This window comes from Artemia sp. Qi Xiang Cuo, chromosome 13, assembly GCF_049724085.1.
Source record: "Artemia sp. Qi Xiang Cuo chromosome 13, ASM4972408v1, whole genome shotgun sequence".
Taxonomy (NCBI): Eukaryota; Metazoa; Arthropoda; class Branchiopoda; order Anostraca; family Artemiidae; genus Artemia; species Artemia sp. Qi Xiang Cuo.
The window spans coordinates 44,735,328-44,758,024 of NC_142806.1; the positions used below are offsets into that span (position 1 = coordinate 44,735,328).

The 22,697-nt window shown below is 31.9% G+C and overlaps 1 protein-coding gene across 1 annotated transcript in view; it reads left to right on the plus strand.

The window, feature by feature from the left end:
• The window catches only part of LOC148945327 (zinc metalloproteinase nas-13-like), a 159,186-nt gene that overhangs the window by 62,931 nt on the left and 73,558 nt on the right, over positions 1-22,697 (plus strand). Inside the window, exons 3-6 of the mRNA XM_089099006.1 lie at positions 258-333; positions 15,770-15,887; positions 18,944-19,119; positions 20,473-20,541. Of these exons, the coding sequence (XP_088955132.1) occupies positions 258-333; positions 15,770-15,887; positions 18,944-19,119; positions 20,473-20,541 (439 nt within the window). The remainder of the gene's footprint in view (positions 1-257; positions 334-15,769; positions 15,888-18,943; positions 19,120-20,472; positions 20,542-22,697) is intronic.

A 22,697-nucleotide genomic window follows, 5' to 3' on the forward strand; every position in this document is an offset into this window, starting at 1 on the left:
GTTCATATTTCTTCCAGGTAGTATAAACAAAAATCTGTACAAAAACAAGTTATTTTTTAATCATTATTTACGTAGGAGTTTGCGTGTTATTCATTTATTTACGTTTTAAATTATTTATCTCGTTCATTTCCTATAAAGTGAAATACCTTGCACCAGAAATCTTCTCATCAGTCATTTCTTTTCTCTTTGAGGAACTGTAAGAGATTAACAAGTCGACAATATTGAAGCTTATGACTAAGATTAGATTTCTATTGTAGATGAAAAACGCTATCAGAGACACGAGGCTCCGTTGGGAAGGAGGGAAAATTCCATATGTCATTTCATCCTCTTTTAGTAAGTTTTTTGTTTATCTTAACTGTTAAGAGTTAATGCATATATTAGGCTAGAGTAAATATGAAACTCCAGTTTTATTACAAATCAATTGACTTAATTATTTACCTCAGCATAGACACGCGGCAACTTTTTTTCTTATCTATTCCACATTTTGCTTTCACACAACTAGCAAGGAAAAGTATTTGTATGCCTTGTTTCATCCAAGCTTTTTTCTTTTACAGCAGAATTGATTAACAAAGTGGTTGATCCATTTTTAGTCTTTTTTCTGCGTAGGACGAGTCGAAGTAATGTCCTTCTATTCCCTTGAAGATTGTTCAAGCATGCGAAACTTTAATTTTTTTGTAATTAATAGTTTCAAGTTTCCTATTGAAAAGTCGACAGATCTTTACAGCTAATATATTATAAATTGCTAAAACACTAAAAGTTGCAGAGCCTGTTATAAAACATATCACTTAGAGAAATGAGCTAGATAGGACTGAGCAAATAAGTGCTTGCTCATATTTGAAAAAGCAAACTTTTAGGCCTACATACTCATTTTAGTCGCATCTTAGTGGATGGTTTACCTAGTTGACAAGCACTTTAGATTATTATTTTCAACTTCAATCTACTTTACCCAGGGCCAGACTTAAACAAACTGGGTACCCTAAGGTAATGAAATTTCGGTATCCCCTAAAATGGAGTAATTTTTATTGCAATATTATAACAAATGAAAGAAATAACCCAAATGAGGCTCTTATATAAAATGACAAAATTTTACGTTGAGGCTCTTAACATTTAATAACTGGCCTAAAGTTATTGTCAGTGGATCTTATCACTTTCAGAAAGAATTTTGTTTGAAGCTAATTGAATCTTTGTATTGTCCCCAATGTAGAAATTATTTACTCATTTAGGCCTACTAAGAAAAATTAAAATAACAATAAGTTTGCTTTGGTTCTGAGTGCTCCCTGTTGCTTAATCTCGGCTAGCCTATTAGGCAGTAGAACTTTGTGTTTAGGCTACTATAGTAGGGCTGGTCAAAATCAAAACAAACTCACAACAAAAGATGAGTTTCAAGTTATTAAGTAGTGAAATTTGTGAAATTGATGGCCGTTTTCTTTCGGGTTAGTTGTGGATCAAATTACACCATCTATACTATGATGTATTATGCCCACGAGTAACTTTAAATAGTAACTGGTTACTCTGTGTACGAGATTTTTTTTTTTACGCCCTGAAAAAGGGGTTTTTGCATCTTATATGGACAAGATTTGTTTGCTTTCAAAACTTTGGGGCCAATGTTGACGGGTATTCCTCCCGTAGGAATTCGCAAAATCATCATTTATAACGTCATTTCCTAAAATTTACTTGAAATTACAGGTTAATAGTAGAATGGCCCCTATTGATCCGAACACTCACCCCTGCTGCCACCTAAAACTTTTTTTAACACCAAATTTGGGCATAGAGTCATTAGGGAGAACACGTGGTTAATGTGGTCAATGACCTAAATTTCCAAGGTCGATGTTGTTGTTGTTGTTGTTTTGGCCATGTGCATAGAGTCATTAGGGAGAACACGTGGTTAATTAAAGCGATTGGGAATTTGGAACACCTCTGCTGTCAGTCATTAATCAAATTGTTTCCGGGCAAAGTTTAATAATGTCTGACAGCACTGTCAATCATTAATCAAATTGTTTCAAGGCGAAGTTTAATAATGTCTGACAGGTGATGTCAAGATTGATTGATATGTCACGAAATGGGAATTAATTTGTTGTTTCTAAGGGGAATTATTGATTCAAGAAAGGGGAATTAATTTGTTGTTTCTAAGGGGAATTCTTGATTCACGAAAGGGGAATTAATTTGATGTTTCTAAGGGGAAGGTGGGGAAGAGATATATTGATTGCGTAATTGAAGGGAGAGAATTCCCGAGAAATTGATTACATAATCGGTAGAACCCTATAAGAAGCTCGTGACGGGAATCCATTTATGGGCATAGAATGACGTAATCAACTAGGACAAAAGGATTTCTGAGAAATTGATTACATAATCGGTAGAACCCTATCAAAAGGTCATGACGGGAATCCATTTATGGGCATAGAATGACGTAATCAACTAGGACAAATTTCTGAGAAATTGATTACATAATCGGTAGAACCCTATCAGAAGGTCATGACGGGAATTCATTTATGGGCATAGAAGGACGTAATCGACTAAGACAATTGGATTTCTGAGAAATTGATTACATAATCGGTAGAATCCTATCAGGAGGTCCTGACGGGAATCCATTTATGGGCATAGAATGACGTAATCGACTAAGACAAGCCAGTTACTTTCTTAATGTCCCTCCTAAACCCATTTTCCAACTTGAAGTACTTATCTTTTTCACCCAAAACTATACTTTACAGCTTTTTGGTTACCTCAACACCAAGAAATACTTTCCAAAGACCATTTCAGAGCCAGTTACTTTCTTAATGTCCCTCCTAAATCCATTTTCCAACTTGAAGTACTTATCTTTTTCACCCACAACTATACTTTATAGCTTTTTGGGTATCTCAATACCAAGAAATACTTTTCAAAGACCATTTAATAGCACGTTAATTTATTAATGTTCGTCCTAAACCCATTTTGCAACTTGAAGTACTTATCTTTTTCACCCACAACTATACTTTACAGCTTTTTGGATATCTCAACACCAAAAAATACATTTCAAAGACTATTTCAGAGCAAGTCAATTTCTTAATGTCCCTTCTAAACCCATTTTCCAGCTTGAAGTACTTATCTTTTTTACCCTAAAATATACTTTACAGCTTTTTGGTTACCTCAAAACAAAGAAATACTTTTCAAAGACCATTTCAGAGCAAGTTACTTTCTTAATGTCCCTTCCAAAACCCATTTTGCAGCTTGAAGTACTTATCTTTTTCACCCACAACTATACTTTACAGCTTTTAGGTTACCTCAACACCAAGAAATACTTTCCAAAGACCATTTCAGAGCAAGTTACTTTCTTAATGGCCCTCCTAAACCCATTTTCCAACTTGAAGTACTTATCTTTTTCACCCACAACTATACTTTACAGCTTTTTGAGTGACCCAACACCAAGAAATACTTTTCAAAGACCATTTCAGAGCAAGTTACTTTCTTAATGGTCATTCTAAAACCATTTTGCAACTTGAAGTACTTATCTTTTTCACCCACAACTATACTTTAAAGCTTTTTGGATACCTCAACACCAAGAAATACTTTTAAAAGACCAATTCAGAGCAAGTTACTTTCTTAATGTTCATCCTAAACCCATTTTGCAGCTTGAAGTACTTATCTTTTTCACCCACAACTGTACTTTACAGCTTTTGGATACCTCAACACCAAAAAATACTTTTCAAAGACCATTTCAGAGCAAGTTACTTTCTTAATGTCCCTCCTAAACCCATTTTTAAACTTTAAGTACTTATCTTTTTCACCCACAACTATACTTTACAGCTTCTTGGTTACCTCAACACCAAGAAATACTTTTCAAAGACCATTTCAGAGCACTTTACTTTCTTAATGTCACTCCTAAACACATTTTCCAACTTGAAGTACTTATCTTTTTCACTCACAACTATACTTTACAGCTTTTTGGATACCTCAACACCAAGAAATACCTTTCAAAGACCGTTTCAGAGCAAGTTACTTTCTTAATGTCCCTCCTAAACCCATTTTTCAACTTGAAGTACTTATCTTTTTCACCAACAGCTATACTTTACAGCTTTTTGGATACCTCAACTCCAAGAAATACATTTCAATAGGCATTTCAGAGCAGGTTACTTTCTTAATGTCCCTCTTAAACCCATTTTCTTACTTTAAGTACATATCTTTTTCATCCACAACTATACTTTTCAGCTTTTTTGATACCTCATCACCAAGAAATATTTTTCAAAGACCATTTCAAAACATGTTACTTTCTTACAGTCCCTCCTAAACCCATTTTGCAACTTGAACTACTTATCTTTTTCACCCACAACTATACTTTACAGCTTTTTGAGTGTCCCAACACAAAGAAATACTTTTCAAAGATCATTTCAGAGCAAGTTACTTTCTTAATGTTCATCCTAAACCCATTTTCCAACTTGAAGTACTTATCTTTTTCACCCACAACTATACTTTATAGCTTTTTGGATACCTCAACACCAAGATATACCTTTCAAAGACCATTTCAGAGCAAGTTACTTTCTTAATGCCCCTCCTAAACCCATTTTCCAACTTGAAGTACTTATCTTTTTCACCCACAACTATACTTTACAGCTTTTTGGATACCTCAACACCAAGAAATACTTTTCAAAGACCATTTCAGAGCAAGTTACTTTCTTAATGTCCCTCCTAAACCAATTTTACAACTTGAAGTACTTATCTTTTTAACTCACAGCTATACTATACATATTTTTGGATACCTCAACACCAAGAAATACTTTTCAAAGACCATTTCAGAGCAAGTTACTTTCTTAATGTCCCTCCACAACCCATTATCAAACTTCAAGTACTTATCTTTTTCACCCACAACTATACTTTACAGCTTTTTGGATACCTCAACACCAAGAAATACTTTTCAAAGACCATTTCAGAGCAAGTTACTTTCTTAATGTCCCTCCTAAACCCATTTTCCAACTTGAAGTACTTATCTTTTTCACAAAAACTATACTATACAGCTTTTTGAATGCTCCAACACCAAGCAATACTTTTCAAAGGCATTTCAGAACAAGTTCTTTTCTTAATATGCTTCTTAAACCAATTTTACAAATTCTAAATTTTTCCATAGTAGATAGAAAAAGCTATATCATAGCTGTGAATATTTTCTCGAAAGATGACCAGTTCTATTTCAATTTTAAATTTTCTCAATGAAGTAAAGAAAAGTTCAAGTTCTCTTCTGAATTTTCACAATGAAAAAGAAATTAGTTTTTATTCAATTCTATTTTTCCAAATAATATAAAAATTTTCCACTTTAGTTCAGATTTTTCTCAAAGGGATGAAAAATTTAAAATACTGTTCCAAATTTTCTCAACGAAGTGAAGAAAAGTTCAAGTTCTCTTCTGAACTTTACCAAAGAACACACTTCAATTCTAATTTCTCCAGAGAAAACAAAAATCTTCCACTTCAGTTCTTTATTTCACAAAGACATAAAGAAATTTAAAGTTCAATTCTAATTTTTCGGTGGAAGATAGAAAAAGTAATCCCCAACCCGACGGACCCCCCCGGTCTCCAAAGGCCACAGGCCCCCCGGGACCTCCCAACCCCCCTCAAGGACCCCGCACCCCCAGGCCCCCCGCCCCACCCCAAAGACCCACAAACAAAAATTTCTCTTAGAAATAATATTTTTCATCACTGATAACACTTTTCTGTTCGAACTAGCAAGTTTTCTACCAAAGATACCAAATATTTTCATAGAAGTAACATTTTTTGATTGTGATAACAACTTTTCTGTCAGAAGTAGTAAGTTTTGCTTAACACTAACAAACCAACTCATCAAAGTAATGATATTTTACTTTAATACTAACATACTTTTAATGAACACACGCAAATTTCTCTTAGAAATAATATTTTTTATCAATGATAACACTTTTTCTGTTCGAACTAGCAAATTTTCTACCAAAGATACCAAATTTTTTCTTAGAAGTAACATTTTTGATTGTGATGACAACTTTTCTGTCAGAAGTAGCAAGTTTTGCTTAACACTAACAAACCTTCTCATCAAAGTAATGATATTCTACCTTAATACTAACATACTTTTACTGAACAAACCAAAATTTCTCTTAGAAATAATATTTTTATCACTGATAACACTTTTCTGTTCGAACTAGCAAGTTTTCTACCAAAGATACCAAATATTTTCATTGAAGTAACATTTTTTGATTGTGATAACAACTTTTCTGTCAGAAGTAGCAAGTTTTGCTTAACACTAACAAACATTCTCATCAAAGTAATAATATTTTACCTTAATACTAACATACTTTTACTGAACACAGAGAAATTTCTCTTAGAAATAATATTTTTCGTCAGTGATAACACTTTTTCTGTTCGAACTAGCAAGTTTTCTACCAAAGATACCAAATTTTTTCGTAGACGTAATATTTTTTGATTGTGATAACAACTTTTCTGTCAGAAGTAGCAAGTTTTGCTTAACACTAACGAAAATTCTCATCAAAGTAATGATACTTTACCGTAATTGTAACATACTTTTACTGAACACACGCAAATTTCTCTTAGAAATAGTATTTTTCGTCAGTGATAAAACTTTTTAAGTTGGAACTAGCAAGTTTTCTAGCAAAGATACCAAATTTTTTCTTAGAAGTAACATTTTTTGATTGTGATAACAACTTTTCTGTCAGAAGTAGCAAGTTTTGCTTAACACTAACAAACCTTCTCATCAAAGTAACAAAATTTTACACTAATACTAACATACTTTTACAGAACAAACAAAAATTTCTCTTAGAAATAATATTTGTCATCACTGATAACACTTTTTCTGTTCGAACTAGCAAGTTTTCTAGCAAATATACCAAATTTTTTCATAGAAGTAACATTTTTTTATTGTGATAACAACTTTTCTGTCAGAAGTAGCAAGTTTTGCTTAACACTAACAAACATTCTCATCAAAGTAACGATATTTTACTTTAATACTAACATACTTTTACTAAACACACACAAATTTTTCTTAGAAATAATATTTGTCGTCAATGATAAGACTTTTTCTGTTTGAACTAGCAATTTTTCTACCAAAGATACCAAATTTTTTCGTAGAAGTAACATTTTTTGATTGTGATAACAACTTTTCTGTCAGAAGTAGCAAGTTTTGCTTAACACTAATAATCCTTCTCATCAAAGTAATGATATTTTACCCTAATACTAACATACTTTTACTGAACAAACAAAAATTTCTCTTAGAAATAATATTTTTCGTCAGTGATAACACTTTTTATATTCAAACTAGCAAGTTTTCTACCAAAGATACCAAATTTGTTGTTAGAAGTAACATTTTTGATTGTAATAGCAACTTTTCTGTCAGAAGTAGCAAGTTTTTCTTAACAATAACAAACATTCTCATCAAAGTAATGATATTTTACCTTAATACTAACATACTTTTACTGAACACACACCAATTTCTCTTAGAAATAATATGATTCGTCAGTGATAACACTTTTTCTGTTCGAACTAGCAAATTTTCTACCAAAGATACCAAATTTTTTCGTAGAAGTAACATTTTTTGATTGTGATAACAACTTTTCTGTCAGAAGTAGCAAGTTTTGCTTAACACTAACAAAGCTTCTCATCAAAGTAACGACATTTTACCTTAATACTAACATACTTTTACTTAACACGCACACAAAGTTCTCTTAGAAATAATATTTTTCATTTCTATGTCTGAATCTATTTGTTTACATGTCTGGGTTGATGTTTGGTTAGGTTAGGTTAGCTAAGTTAGGTTAGGTTAGCTAAGTTAGGTTAGGTTAGCTAGTAAACATTTCTCCATGTTTAAGTTAGGTTAGGTTAGGTTAACTTATCATGAGCGCTCCTTATAAGCTAACCTATCCTAACTAAAGCATGATACAAAGTCGACATGTGTGGATTTTCAGGCGAGTATGGTTAGGTTAGGTTAGATCAAGTTAGGTTAGGTTAGGTTAAGTTAAGTTAGGTTAGGTTAGCCTACGTATGTGCGCGTACGTAGGCTAACCTAACCTAACCTAACTTAACCTAACCTAACTTGATCTAACCTAACCATACTCGCCGGAAAATCCACCCATGTCGACTTTGTATCATGCTTTAGTTAGGATAGGTTAGCTTATCACGAGCGCTCATGATAAGTTAACCTAACCTAACTTAAACATGGAGAAATGTTTACTAGCTAACCTAAACTAACTTAGCTAACCTAACCTGACTTAGCTAACCTAACCTAACCTAGCCAAACACCAACCCAGACATGTAAGCAAATAGATTCAGACATAGAAATGAAAAATATTATTTCTAAGAGAACTTTGTGTGCGTGTTAAGTAAAAGTATGTTAGTATTAAGGTAAAATGTCGTTACTTTGATGAGAAGCTTTGTTAGTGTTAAGCAAAACTTGCTACTTCTGACAGAAAAGTTGTTATCACAATCAAAAAATGTTACTTCTACGAAAAAATTTGGTATCTTTGGTAGAAAATTTGCTAGTTCGAACAGAAAAAGTGTTATCACTGACGAAAAATATTATTTCTTAGAGCAATTTGTATGTGTTCAGTAAAAGTATGTTAGTATTAAGGTAAAATATCATTACTTTGATGAGAATGTTTGTTAGTGTTAAGACAAACTTGATGCTTCTGACAGAAAAGTTGCTATTACAATCAAAAATGTTACTTCTAAGAACAAATTTGGTATCTTTGGTAGAAAAGTTGCTAGTTCGAACAGAAAAAGTGTTATCACTGACGAAAAATATTATTTCTAAGAGAAATTTTTGTTTGTTCAGTAAAAGTACGTTAGTATTAGGGTAAAATATCATTACTTTGATGAGAAGGATTATTAGTGTTAAGCAAAACTTACTACTTCTGACATAAAAATTGTTATCACAATAAAAAAATGTTACTTCTACGAACAAATTTGGTATCTTTGGTAGAAAACTTGCTTGTTCGAACAGAAAAAGTCTTATCATTGACGAAAAATATTATTTCTAAGAAAAATTTGTGTGTGTTCAGTAAAAGTATGTTAGTATTAAAGTAAAATATCGTTACTTTGATGAGAATGTTTGTTAGTGTTAAGCAAAACTTGCTACTTCTGTCAGAAAACTTGTTATCACAATCAAAAAATATTACTTCTATGAAAAAATTTGGTATCTTTACTAGAAAACTTGCTAGTTCGAACAGAAAAAGTGTTATCAGTGATGAAAAATATCATTTCTAATAGAAATTTTTGTTTGTTCAGTAAAAGTTTGTTAGTATTAGGGGAAAATATTGTTACTTTGATGAGAAGGTTTGTTAGTGTTAAGCAAAACTTGCTACTTCTGACAAAAAAGTTGTTATCACAATCAAAAAATGTTACTTCTAAGAACAAATTTGGTATCTTTGCTAGAAAACTTACTAGTTCGAACAGAAAAAGTGTTATCGCTGACAAAAGATATTATTTCTAAGAGAAATTTGTGTTTCTTCAGTAAAAGTATTTTAGTATTAAGGTAAAATATCATTACTTTGAAAAGAATGTTTGTTAGTGTTAAGCAATACTTGCTACTTCTGACAGAAGAGTGGTTATCACAATCAAAAAATGGTACGTCTACGAAAAAATTTGGTGTCTTTGGTAGAAAACTTGCTAGTTCGAACAGAAAAAGTGTTATCACTGACGAAAAATATTATTTCTAAGAGAATTTTCTGTGTGTTCAGTAAAAGTATGTTAGTATTAAGGTAAAATATCATTACTTTGATGAGAATGTTTGTTAGTGTTAAGCAAAACTTGGTACTTCTGACAGAAAAGTTGTTATCACAATCAAAAAATGTTACTTCTATGAGAATATTTGGTATCTTTGGTAGAAAACTTGCTAATTCGAACAGAAAAGTGTTATCAGTGATGAAAAATATTATTTCTTAGAGAAATTTTTGTTTGTTCAGTAAAAGTGTGTTAGTATTAAGGTAAAATATCATTACTTTGATGAGCAGGTTTGTTTGTGTTAAGCAAAACTTGCTACTTCTGACAGAAAAGTTGTTATCACAATCAAAAAATGTTACTTCTAAGAAAAAATTTGGTATCTTTGCTAGAAAACGTGCTAGTTCGAACAGAAAAAGTGTTATCATTGACGAAAAATATTATTTCTAAGAAAAATTTGTGTGTGTTCAGTAAAAGTATGTTAGTATTAATGTAAAATATCGTTACTTTGATGAGAATGTTTGTTAGTGTTAAGCAAAACTTGCTACTTCTGACAGAAAAGTTGCTATCACAATCAAAAAATGTTACTTCTATGAATAAATTTGGTATCTTTGCTAGAAAACTTGCTCGTTCGAACAGAAAAAGTGTTATCATTGATGAAAAATATTATTTCTAAGAGAAATTTTTGTTTGTTCAGTAAAAGTATGTTAGTATTAGTGTAAAATGTTGTTACTTTGATGAGAAGGTTTGTTAGTGTTAAGCAAAACTTGCTACTTCTGACAAAAAAGTTGTTATCACAATAAAAAAATGTTACTTCTAAGAAAAAATTTGGTATCTTTGCTAGAAAACTTGCTAGTTCGAACAGAAAAAGTGTTATCATTGACGAAAAATATTATTTCTGAGAAAAATTTGTGTGTGTTCAGTAAAAGTATGTTAGTATTAAAGTAAAATATCGTTACTTTGAAGAGAATGTTTGTTAGTGTTATGCAAAACTTCCTACTTCTGACAGAAAAGTTGTTATCACAATCAAAAAATGTTACTTCTATGAAAAAATTTGGTATCTTTGCTAGAAAAAATGCTATTTCGAACAGAAAAAGTTTTATCATTGATGAAAAATATTATTTCTAAGAGAAATTTTTGTTTGTTCAGTAAAAGTATGTTAGTATTAGGGTAAAATGTTGTTACTTTGATGAGAAGGTTTGTTAGTGTTAAGCAAAACTAGCTACTTCTGACAGAAAAGTTGTTATCACAATCAAAAAATGTTACTTCTAAGAAAAAATTTGGTATCTTTGGTAGAAAACTTGCTAATTCGAACAGAAAAAGTGATATCACTGACGAAAAATATTATTTCTCAGAGAAATTTGTGTGTGTTCAGTAAAAGTATGTCAGTATTAAGGGTAAAATATCATTACTTTGATGAGAATGTTTGTTAGTGTTAAGCAAAACTTGCTACTTCTGACAGAAAAGTTGTTATCATAATAAAAAAATGGTACGTCTACGAAAAAATGTGGTATCTTTGGTAGAAAACATGTTAGTTCGAACAGAAAAAGTGTTATCACTGACGAAAAATATTATTTCTAAGAGAAATTTCTGTGTGTTCAGTAAAAGTGTGTTAGTATTAAGGTAAAATATCATTACTTTGATGAGAATGTTTGTTAGTGTTAAGCAAAACTTGCTACTTCTGATAGAAAAGTTGTTATCACAATCAAAAATGTTACTTCTATGAAAATATTTGGTATCTTTGGTAGAAAACATGCTAGTTCGAACAGAAAAGTGTTATCAGTGATGAAAAATATTATTTCTAAGAGAAATTTTGGTTTGTTCAGTAAAAGTATGTTAGTATTAAGGTAGAATATCATTACTTTGATGAGAAGGTTTGTTAGTGTTAAGCAAAACTTGCTACTTCTGACAGAAAAGTTGTCATCACAATCAAAAAAGTTATTTCTAAGAAAAAATTTGGTATCTTTGGTAGAAAACTTGCTAGTTCGAACAGAAAAAGTGTTATAATTGATGAAAAATATTATTTCTAAGAGAAATTTGCGTGTGTTCAGTAAAAGTATGTTAGTATTAAAGTAAAATATCATTACTTTGATGAGCGGGTTTGGTATTGTTAAGCAAAACTTGCTACTTCTGACAGAAAAGTTGTTATCACAATCAAAAAATGTTATGTCTATGAAAACATTTGCTATCTTTGGTAGAAAACTTGCTAGTCTGAACAGAAAAGTGTTCTCATTGATTAAAAATATTATTTTTAAGAGATTTTTTTGTTTGTGGGTCTTTGGGGGGTGTCGGAGGGCCTTGGGGTTCGGGGCTCTTGGGCGGGCTTTGGCGGGACCGGGGGGCCTGGGGCCTTTGGGGACCGGGGGGTTCCTTCGGGTTGGGGATTACTTTTTCTATCTTCCACCGAAAAATTAAAATTGAACTTTAAATATCTTTATGTCTTTGTGAAATAAAGAACTGAAGTGGAAGATTTTTGTTTTCTTTGGAGAAATTAGAATTGAAGTGTGTTCTTTGGTAAAGTTCAGAAGAGAAATTGAACTTTTCTTCACTTCTTTGAGAAAATTTGGAACAGTATTTTAAATTTTTCATCCCTTTGAGAAAAATCTGAACTAAAGTGGAAAATTTTTATATTATTTGGAAAAATAGAATTGAATAAAAACTAATTTCTTTTTCATTGTGAAAATTCAGAAGAGAACTTGAACTTTTCTTCACTTCATTGAGAAAATTTAAAATTGAAATAGAACTGCTTATCTTTCGAGAAAATATTCACAGCTATGATATAGCTTTTTCTATCTACTATGGAAAAATTTAGAATTTGTAAAATTGGTTTAAGAAGCATATTAAGAAATAAACTTGTTCTGAAATGCCTTTGAAAAGTATTGCTTGGTGTTGAAGCATCCAAAAGGTTATAAATTATAGCTATGGTGAAAAAGATAAGTAATTCAAGTTGGAAAATGGGCTTAGGAGATACATTAAGAAAGTAAATTGTTCTGAAATGTGAGTAGGATAGTTTTTCTTGGTGTTGAGGTATAAAAAAAGCTTTAGAGTATAGTTGTTGGTGAAAAATATAAGTTCTTCACGGTGTAAAATGGGTTCTGGATTGACATTAAGAAAGTAACTTGCTCTGAAATGGTCTTTGAAAAGTATTTCTTGGTGTTGAGGTATCCAAAAAGCTGTAAAGTATAGTTGTGAGTGAAAAAGATAAGTACTTCAAGTTGGGAAATGGGTTTAGGAGGGACATTAAGAAAAAAAGTTGCTCTGAAATGGTCTTTGAAAGGTATTTCTTGGTGTTGAGGTATCCAAAAAGCTGTAAAGTATAGTTGTGGGTGAAAAAGATAAGTACTTCAAGTTGGAAAATGGGTTTAGGAGGGGCATTAAGAAAGTAACTTGCTCTGAAATGGTCTTTGAAATGTATTTCTTGATGTTGAGGTATCCAAAAAGCTGTAAAGTATAATTGTGGGTGAAAAATATAAGTACTGCAAGTTGAAAAATGGGTTTAGGAGGAACATTAAGAAAATAACTTGCTCTGAAATGATCTTTGAAAAGTATTTCTTGGTGTTGTGACACTCAAAAAGCTGTAAAGTATAGTTGTGGGTGAAAAAGATAATTACTTCAAGTTGCAAAATGGGTTTAGGAGGGACATTAAGAAAGTAACCTGCTCTGAAATGGTCTTTGAAAGGTATTTCTTGGTGTTGAGGTATCCAAAAAGCTGTAAAGTAGAGTGGTGGATGAAAAAGATAAGTCCTTCAAGTTGGAAAATGGGTGTAAGAGGGACATTCAGAAAGTAACTTGCTCTGAAATGCCTTTTGAAAGGTATTTCTTGGTGTTGAGGTATCCAAAAAGCTGTAAAGTATAGTTGTGGGTGAAAAAGATAAGTATTTCAAGTTGCAAAATGGGTTTAGGAGGGACATTAAGAAAGTAACTTGCTCTGAAATGGTCCTTGAAAAGTATTTCTTGGTTTTGAGGTATCCAAAAAGCTATAAAGTATAGTTGTGAGTGAAAAAGATAAGTACTTCAAGTTGGAAAATGGGTTTAGGAGTGAAATTAAGAAAGTAACTTGCTCTGAAATGGTCTTTGAAAAGTATTTCTTGGTGTTGAGGTAACCAAAAAGCTGTAAAGTATAGTTGTGGGTGAAAAAGATAAGTACTTCAAGTTGGAAAATAGGTTTAGGAGGGACATTAAGAAAGTAACTTGCTCTGAAATGGTCTTTGAAAAGTATTTTTTGGTGTTGAGGTATCCAAAAGCTGTAAAGTACAGTTGTGGGTGAAAAAGATAAGTACTTCAAGTTGCAAAATGGGTTTAAGATGAACATTAAGAAAGTAACTTGTTCTGAAATGGTCTTTGAAAAGTATTTCTTGGTGTTGAGGTATCCAAAAAGCTGTAAAGTATAGTTGTGGGTGAAAAAGATAAGTACTTCAGGTTGCAAAATGGATTAGGAGGAACATTAAGAAAGTAACTTGCTCTGAAATGGTCTTTGAAAAGTATTTCTTGGTGTTGGGACACTCAAAAAGCTGTAAAGTAGAGTTGGGGGTGAAAAAGATAAGTACTTCAAGTTGCAAAATGGGTTTAGGAGGGACATTAAGAAAGTAACTTGCTCTGAAATGGTCTTTGAAATGTATTTCTTGGTGTTGAGGTAACCAAAAAGCTGTAAAGTATAGTTGTGGGTGAAAAAGATAAGTAATTCAAGTTGGAAAATGGGTTTAGGAGGGACATTAAGAAAGAAACTTGCTCTGAAATGGTCTTTGAAAAGTATTTCTTGGTGTTGGGACACCCAAAAAGCTGTAAAGTATAGTTGTGGGTGAAAAAGATAAGTACTTCAAGTTGCAAAATGGGTTTAGGAGGGACATTAAGAAAGTAACTTGCTCTGAAATGGTCTTTGAAAAGCATTTCTTGGTGTTGAGGTATCCTAAAAGCTGTAAAATATAGTTGTGAGTGAAAAAGATAAGTACTTCAAGTTGGAAAATGGATTTAGGAGGGACATTAAGAAAGTAACTTGCTTGTCTTAGTCGATTACGTCATTCTATGCCCATAAATGAATTCCCGTCATGAGCTTCTGATAGGGTTCTACCGATTATGTAATCAATTTCTCAGAAATCCATTTTTCCTAGTTGATTACGTCATTTTATGCCTATAAATGGATACCCGTCAGGACCTCCTGATAGGGTTCTACCGATTATGTAATCAATTTATCAGAAATCCAATTGTCTTAGTCGATTACGTCATTCTATGCCCATAAATGAATTCCCGTCATGACCTTCTGATAGGGTTCTACCGATTATGTAATCAATTTCTCAGAAATCCATTTGTCCTAGTTGATTACGTCATTCTATGCCCATAAATGAATTCCCGTCATGACCTTCTGATAGGGTTCTACCGATTATGTAATCAATTTCTCAGAAATCCAATTGTCCTAGTTGATTACGTCATTCTATGCCCATAAATGGATTCCCGTCACGAGCTCCTTATAGGGTTCTACCGATTATGTAATCAATTTCTCGGGAATTCTCTCCCTTCGATTACGCAATCAATATATCTCTTCCCCACCTTCCCCTTAGAAACATCAAATTAATTCCCCTTTCGTGAATCAATAATTCCCCTTAGAAACAACAAATTAATTCCTTTTTCTTGAATCAATAATTCCCCTTAGAAACAACAAATTAATTCCCATTTCGTGACATATCAATCAATCTTGACATCACCTGTCAGACATTATTAAACTTCGCCTGGAAACAATTTGATTAATGATTGACAGTACCTGTCAGATATTATTAAACTTTGCCCGGAAACAATTTGATTAATGACTGACAGCACAGGTGTTCCAAATTCCCAATCGCTTTAATTAACCACGTGCTCTCCCTAATGACTCTATGCACATGGCCAAAACAACAACAACAACAACATCGACCTTGGAAATTTAGGTCATTGACCCCATTAACCACATGTTCTCCCTAATGACTCTATGCCCAAATTTGGTGTTAAAAAAAGTTGTAGGTGGCAGCAGGGGTGAGTGTTCGGATCAATAGGGGCCATTCTACTGTTAATGGTCAAATTGTCATTACGAAATGTTGAATTATATTTAAACTTTGCCTTACATTTTTTTTCTTATTTTTAGCCCAATATGAAAGATCAGTAATTGCCAGAGCGTTCAGAGAATACGAAAACAAGACTTGTATTCGTTTTGTTCCGAGAAGAAATGAAAGAGACTACATAAATATTTATCAAGGTTCTGGGTAAGATTCGTTTTTTATAGTTTAGATAAGAGTACCATGCTCATTAAAATAGTAGTCTGGACCTCAACCGGCCAAAAAATTGTCCTGGACTGTTAGTTGGGGAAATTCTATCAAATCTAGAAACAATAATACTTTACAAGATCATAAAAACTTTTTTTAAACTAAATTCCCCTCTCTGATACTAATCTAAATTACTAGTGACTTATTCGTTATTTTATACACCTTTATTAAATATACTTTAAATTTACTTTGGGAGCTTTAGACTTACTTGGTTTAGGTGAACAATTAAAATTCAAGGCAGTATTTATGTAGATTAGGTAGATTCTATTATTCAAAACTGTATTCTTTTTGTCTGAAAAATGTACATTTAAAAACAGGAGACTTAAAAAGAGTGTTCTCGGTACACCGTTAATCTACTCCCAGAATTTTGTTTGTGTCTAGTTGAAAGTGTTCTTCGTTTTGACGAATTCTAAAGGGGAAGAGTTAAATATTTAAAATAATATATATGGAATGAGACATAGTGTGAATTTATCGATTGAATATATTTTTCCCTAATAAAGCAGAAATTTGATTTTTACGGTGTCGTGACAGTCCAACAGTTCGTGGCAACGAACTAAAAGTAAAAGGCGATGTGGGCTAATAGTAGCCAAAAAGTAGCAAAAAAAGAGGTGTTGATAACAATATATACACCAAAAGAATCAGTTGCTTATGATAAATTTAAGAATACAAGTTGATCAAGTTTAGAATTAAATATAAAATGCTATGAACCTGAGAAAATTTGTCTGATTCTCAAAATAGGTGGAGAACATCCCCCATGAGAGCTTGTGATCTTGATGAAAATTAAAACATAAAATTCAGGTAGTTAATCAAACTTAACATTCAACATAGATATTTATTTCTAAAAGTTTATGAACTACGTTTATTCATTTGGGGCTTGATAATATTATTTATAGGAGTGTATAATTGTACAGCAGCATTAGGGGAGGGCCTATGGATCTTTATTTAGGCAATTTTGGTGTGCTTGGAATTTCAAAGTTTTATTTTTAACCGATAGTTTTCAAATATCCGTGAGCCTGCAGTTAAATGTTGTAGGAGGATTGGGAGGGAGCGGTTAAACTTTATCTCTAATTTCCCTTGATGCCAGGAAATATCTTTGGAATGTGCCAGCAATATTAGTGCTGGGGGTTGATAGCATTACTGTTACTGTAGATAATCCTTTGTAACGTAAAATACTACATTCACATGACTACCAGCGCAAAGCCGGAGAGGTAGGTGGCTGAACATTATGAGTAATTCTAGTAAATTTTCAAAGGAGGAGGGTAAGTGTTACCATGATCTTTGTTTTCACCGTAATTTGAATAATAATTTTTCTCAATTTCTTGTTTATATATATTGATTAATGCATTCTTATTTCCCGGCAAACCTTGCTGGGAAAAAACTGTGGTCCATAGGGAACATCCGTTTAAGAAAAAAGTTTTCACCGAAATCACTATGAAAACAGTGGTAATGATGTTTAGTAATGATAAGTAATTTGATGATAAGTAATTTTTGATATTTCAGACCAGCTTATAGCAAACAGTTTGAGTATGGATCATTTAGAATTCTCAAAGCATTTCTTCTTCTTTTTTTTACGAACATTAAACTCGAACGTAAACAACGGATTTAGGTGAGAGAGTAGTAGTCTCCTTTACATGCAAGAGAATCTTGGATAAACCAGATCGTAGTAACAAACTGTGGGTAAAGGGTGACCGCTTTCAAGCCCAAGCAAAGCATAAACATCATTCTGGTCTTTAGAAGCCATAGAGGACAATAGCTCTTCTCCTGTTTGTAGTAATTTCTGTCCATTTTAAGTTTGAATTGATTATTTATTGGGACTTTTGCTTGTTTTTTGTTTCATTTACTTATTTATAGTGATTAAGTTTTTTTTTACGTTACTTTATTCCTGCTCGACTTTGGTTTAATGTATACCTTTAAATTTATTTGTAAAACTTATTTTTTTGAAAATTTTTTTTTTTAATAAACGTAATTTTTGAGATAGATATAAATTTATTAAAAAAAAGAAAACAAAACAGAAATTGCATCCACCACGAGACGTAAAAAAAATCTTATAATGTTTGTATAATTAACTAAATCTTCTCCTGTTTGTAGTAATTTCTGTCCATTTTAAGTTTGAGTTGATTATTTATTGGGACTTTTGCTTGTTTTTTGTTTCATTTACGTATTTATAGTGATTAAGTTTTTTTTTTACGTTACTTTATTTCTGCTCGCCTTTGGTTTAATGTAGACATTTACCTTTCTTTGAACAACTTCTTTTGTGGAACATTTTTTTTTTTAATAAACGTTATTTTTTAGAGAGAGATAAATTTATTAAACCAAAGAAAACAAAACAGTAATAGCATCCACCCCGAGAAGTAAAAAAACTCTTCTCCTGTTTGTAGAAGTAACTAACTCTTCTCCTGTTTGTAGTAATTTCTGTCCATGTTAAGTTTGAGTTGATTATTTATTGGGACTTTTTCTTGTTTTTTTTTTAATTTTCTTTTTTATAGTTATTAAGTTTTTTTTTACGTTAATTTATGTATTATAGAATATTTTTTAATTTATAAATTTACATTTATTTGTAAAAATTCTTTTTTGGAACATTTTTTTTTTAATAAACGTTATTTTTTATAGAGAGATAAATTTATTAAAAAAAATAAAACAAAACAGTAATAGCATCCACCCCGAGAAGTAAAAAAACTTGTCCAAGGGGGTGGCAAAAAGACATTAGAAAACAATACACGACAAAGAATTTTTTTTAAACGATGTTAATAATCTATAATGCCATTTTCCGCAATGATTAAATAGATAGCTTGAATCTTCCATAATCTTATTTGTTTCAAAAGTTTAAAAGAACAAAACAAAGGGCAAAAAAATCAAATCTTAGTTTCACTTAGCTAGCTTTTCGAAAATATAACCTTCGCTGCCTTTTTAAAGTCGGTTAGCCTACAATAGTAAATAATAAGAACTTTAAGGATTAGATAAACAGAAAGTAATAAATAATTATTTTGATTTTTCAGGTGCAGCAGCATGGTGGGACGCACAAAAGGAAGTCAACCAGTATCCCTCGGAAATGGGTGCTTATATGTTGGCATTGTTATCCATGAGTTAATGCACGCTGCTGGATTTTGGCATGAACAGAGCCGTGCAGACAGAGATAAATATATCACAATTATATGGAATAACATTCAGTCTGGTTAGTTTTTTCTTTGATTTTAGTAACTTTCAAGCTTCACTTACATGTAACAAAACTGATAATGTTTGAGCCACTAAAGCTATTTCAAAGGAGTTTAGAACGTAGCCTAAATTGAATGACTACTTTTAGACAGAAAATGCTTATGAGTGCTTTTAAAGGAAGGGGGGAATTTTAGAAAAGATGAAATTTTAAGCCACATTATGTTTTTTTTATGGATTTTCGTGGCTCAGGCACTTAAAAGTGATGTAAAATGGTTTTGTCTGTTTTAACTCTTTTATCTAATCGGATTGTTTTTACAAATAAGAAGTTAAAACGCTTCTCTGTCAAGATTATACTTATTAGACTTTGAGAGACTGTAAAAAGTTTTAAAGAAAAATAGGTGGCTTTAGGAAGGGGGAGGATGTCTGGACCAATTATTTACACTTATATCATCAACTGATAAGCGTCTGAATCATCGAACCCTTTCAGTCTTCAGTTTTAAAGATTTTGAAGAGGCATTTAATTGAGCTGATGAAATAGCTCTACTTTACCAGCTGCGGGAATATATTTAAAAATTAATGTTAATAAGACTTAGTCACTTAGACTTAGAATTAATGGGGATGAAAATTGTATGCTCAAGAAAGACAAAATTGATCAGAATACCTTGTTTATCTTGGTAGCACTGCGGCTGATGCAGTGGATTTTCCAAAAATGAAATAGCTAAGGCATAGGGAACTTATTGCGGTCGATAGAGTTTGGAATAATAGGAAGACAAATTCTTGGAAAAAGATAGGAATATTGGAAGCCATAATACAGACAGTCGTCGAGTGTTGCTCAGATCCTCGGGCGTTTTGAAAGTTTGAGGAGAGTACAACAGAATTTTGTCAAAGAAATGGTCTAAGAACAATTTTTGGTGCTCGTATGATTAAGCGTATGTTAAATTATATGCTGTACAAAAATGCTCATCGTTTCTGATATTTAGAAATACAATGAAAAAAGGGTTAAGATGGCTAGGCCAAATTTTACGGATGACGGATGTTAGACCTTTTCTTTTTGCACAATATTGTAAATTTTGACATTTACCTGGAGCTGAATGAAAAGCAGGTCGTCCCAAATTTAGTAGGAAGAGGTCATAAGAAACGATTCAGAGGCTAAAGGAAGATGCCATAAGAAGGGAAATTGAAACTTAATGTGAGGTGGTTAAGAGAGAAGCTTGGAACTGACTGGGTTCGACAAAGAGCTTGCGTGGTTGTGGCCACCTTAAACGGCTTGGTGCTGCAATGAATTCTTAGTAGCAATACGAATAAGTCATTTTGGATCAGCCTAGTAGCTTGAGATAATATTTGATATGTTTAATTTGTTGATTCTTTTTAGGCATGGACTATAACTTTCGGAAATACAGTCTGGACAAAATTCAATACCTTGATGAGAATTATGATACAGGTAAGTTAAAGAAATTATGCGTTTATATTATTTCTTCTAACTTTGGAATATTACCTGATATTGTTGTCTTTTACTTGACTAGCTCAACTCTTCATTGGTTGACAATATAACATCTAATGAAAAGTCTTACGTGTTATTTTTAAATTTATATTTTTTATGGAAATATGCAAAACAAAAATATATTTAAGCACAAATCAAGCCAAATTGTAAAAAGTCTTGCAAATGTTAGTTTCTGTATCCTGACTAACACCATTTATATATTTAAATGTACCAACCAGTTATGCGTGTCAATGCATTTTTTTTCTTTGTACCAAGAACTAATTAATGCTAGCCAAGCTAGAAATATGAAAATTAATGTAGAATAATCTGGAATCATGAGAACGAGCTAATGCCTTAAAAATTAAAAAGATACAGTTAAAAAAAATCGGAGGTCGATCCAGCTAAAAATATGAAAATATATACAGAAGAATTTAGACACCACTTCAAATTTTTTTTAAATTCAAATTATTATTTATAAATTGATATTATTTGTGGAAATATGCAAAACAAGAATATATTTAAGCACAAATCAAACCAAATTGTAAAAAGTCTTGCAAATGTTAGTTTCTGTATCCTGACTAACACCATTTATATATTTAAATGTACCAACCAGTTATGCGTGTCAATGCATTTTTTTTCTTTGTACCAAGAACTAATTAATGCTAGCCAAGCTAGAAATATGAAAATTAATGTAGAATAATCTGGAATCATGAGGACGAGCTAATACCTTAAAAATTAAAAAGTTACAATTAAAAAAAATCGGAGGTCGGTCCAGCTAAAAATATGAAAATATATACAGAAGAATTTAGACACCACTTCAAATTTTTTTAAATTCAAATTATTATTTTTAAATTGATATTATTTGTGGAAATATGCAAAACAAGAATATATTTAAGCACAAATCAAACCAAATTGTAAAAAACCTTGCAAATGTTAGTTTCTGTATCCTGACTAACACCATTTATATATTTAAATGTACCAACCAGTTATGCGTGTCAATGCATTTTTTTTCTTTGTACCAAGAACTAATTAACGCTAGCCAAGCTAGGAATGTGAAAATTAATGTAGAATAATCTGGAATCATGAGGACGAGCTAATGCCTTAAAAATTAAAAAGATACAGTTAAAAAAAATCGGAGGTCGGTCCAGCTAAAAATATGAAAATATATACAGAAGAATTTAGACACCACTTCAATTTTTTTTTTAATTCAAATTATTATTTTTAAATTGATATTATTTGTGGAAAGTAGAAGGGGGGGTACCAGTCCGGAACGTACCACGTGGTTTATGGTTTTGTCAGTGAGAATGAAAAAACAGGAATTTTATCACTTGAAAAAACAGGAATTTTCTCACATTTATGTCTGTTTTCATGGATGGTTATGTGTGTTGGTCAATTTATTTGATTTTTTTCATGGATGGTTATTGATGTTTTATGGTTTTTGTCATTGAGAATGAAAAAGCAGAAACTTTCTCACATCTATGTCTGTTTTTATGGTTTTTGTCAGTGAGAATGGAAAAACAGGAACTTTCTCACTTCAATGGATTATTGAGTCTAATGGGAGCAGGTCAACGACACTTCCTTCATGTTGTTGCTCGACGCGAATGTTATGAGTTTCCAGGAAACAGTTAGATCACGTGTTTCCTTCTCAGCCAATCAGCGAGTCGGTTACATCCCGCTTCTCAGCCAATCAGAGGGCTGGTTACATATTAGCGTCGGAGTGACTATAAGGAAAGGGTTTTTTGCTATAGTTTTATTAGTCTGTGAATAGAATTCAAAGGAGTGAGAAGAAGAAGAACAGTTTGACTTTACTCATTTGAATATATATTTGTGTTGATGCTGATGACGAGTGGAATGTTTACCATATTAGAAGTTGATAGTGGAGTTGATGATAATAGTACAAGAGCACCAGGCATTGCGGTGGAAATCACGAAAGGATCACGTCTTTGTCTGGAATGGGATGCAGTATATGCAAGATATGTGATATCCTTGAGCAAATTAAAAATGGAGGATCAATTATGTTTTGCCGCTAAAGTTGATATAGCACATGTGAATAGACTTCAATGTGCTTTAAGTGCATTCGTGAAACATATTGAATACAATAAACATTACTGCTAAGT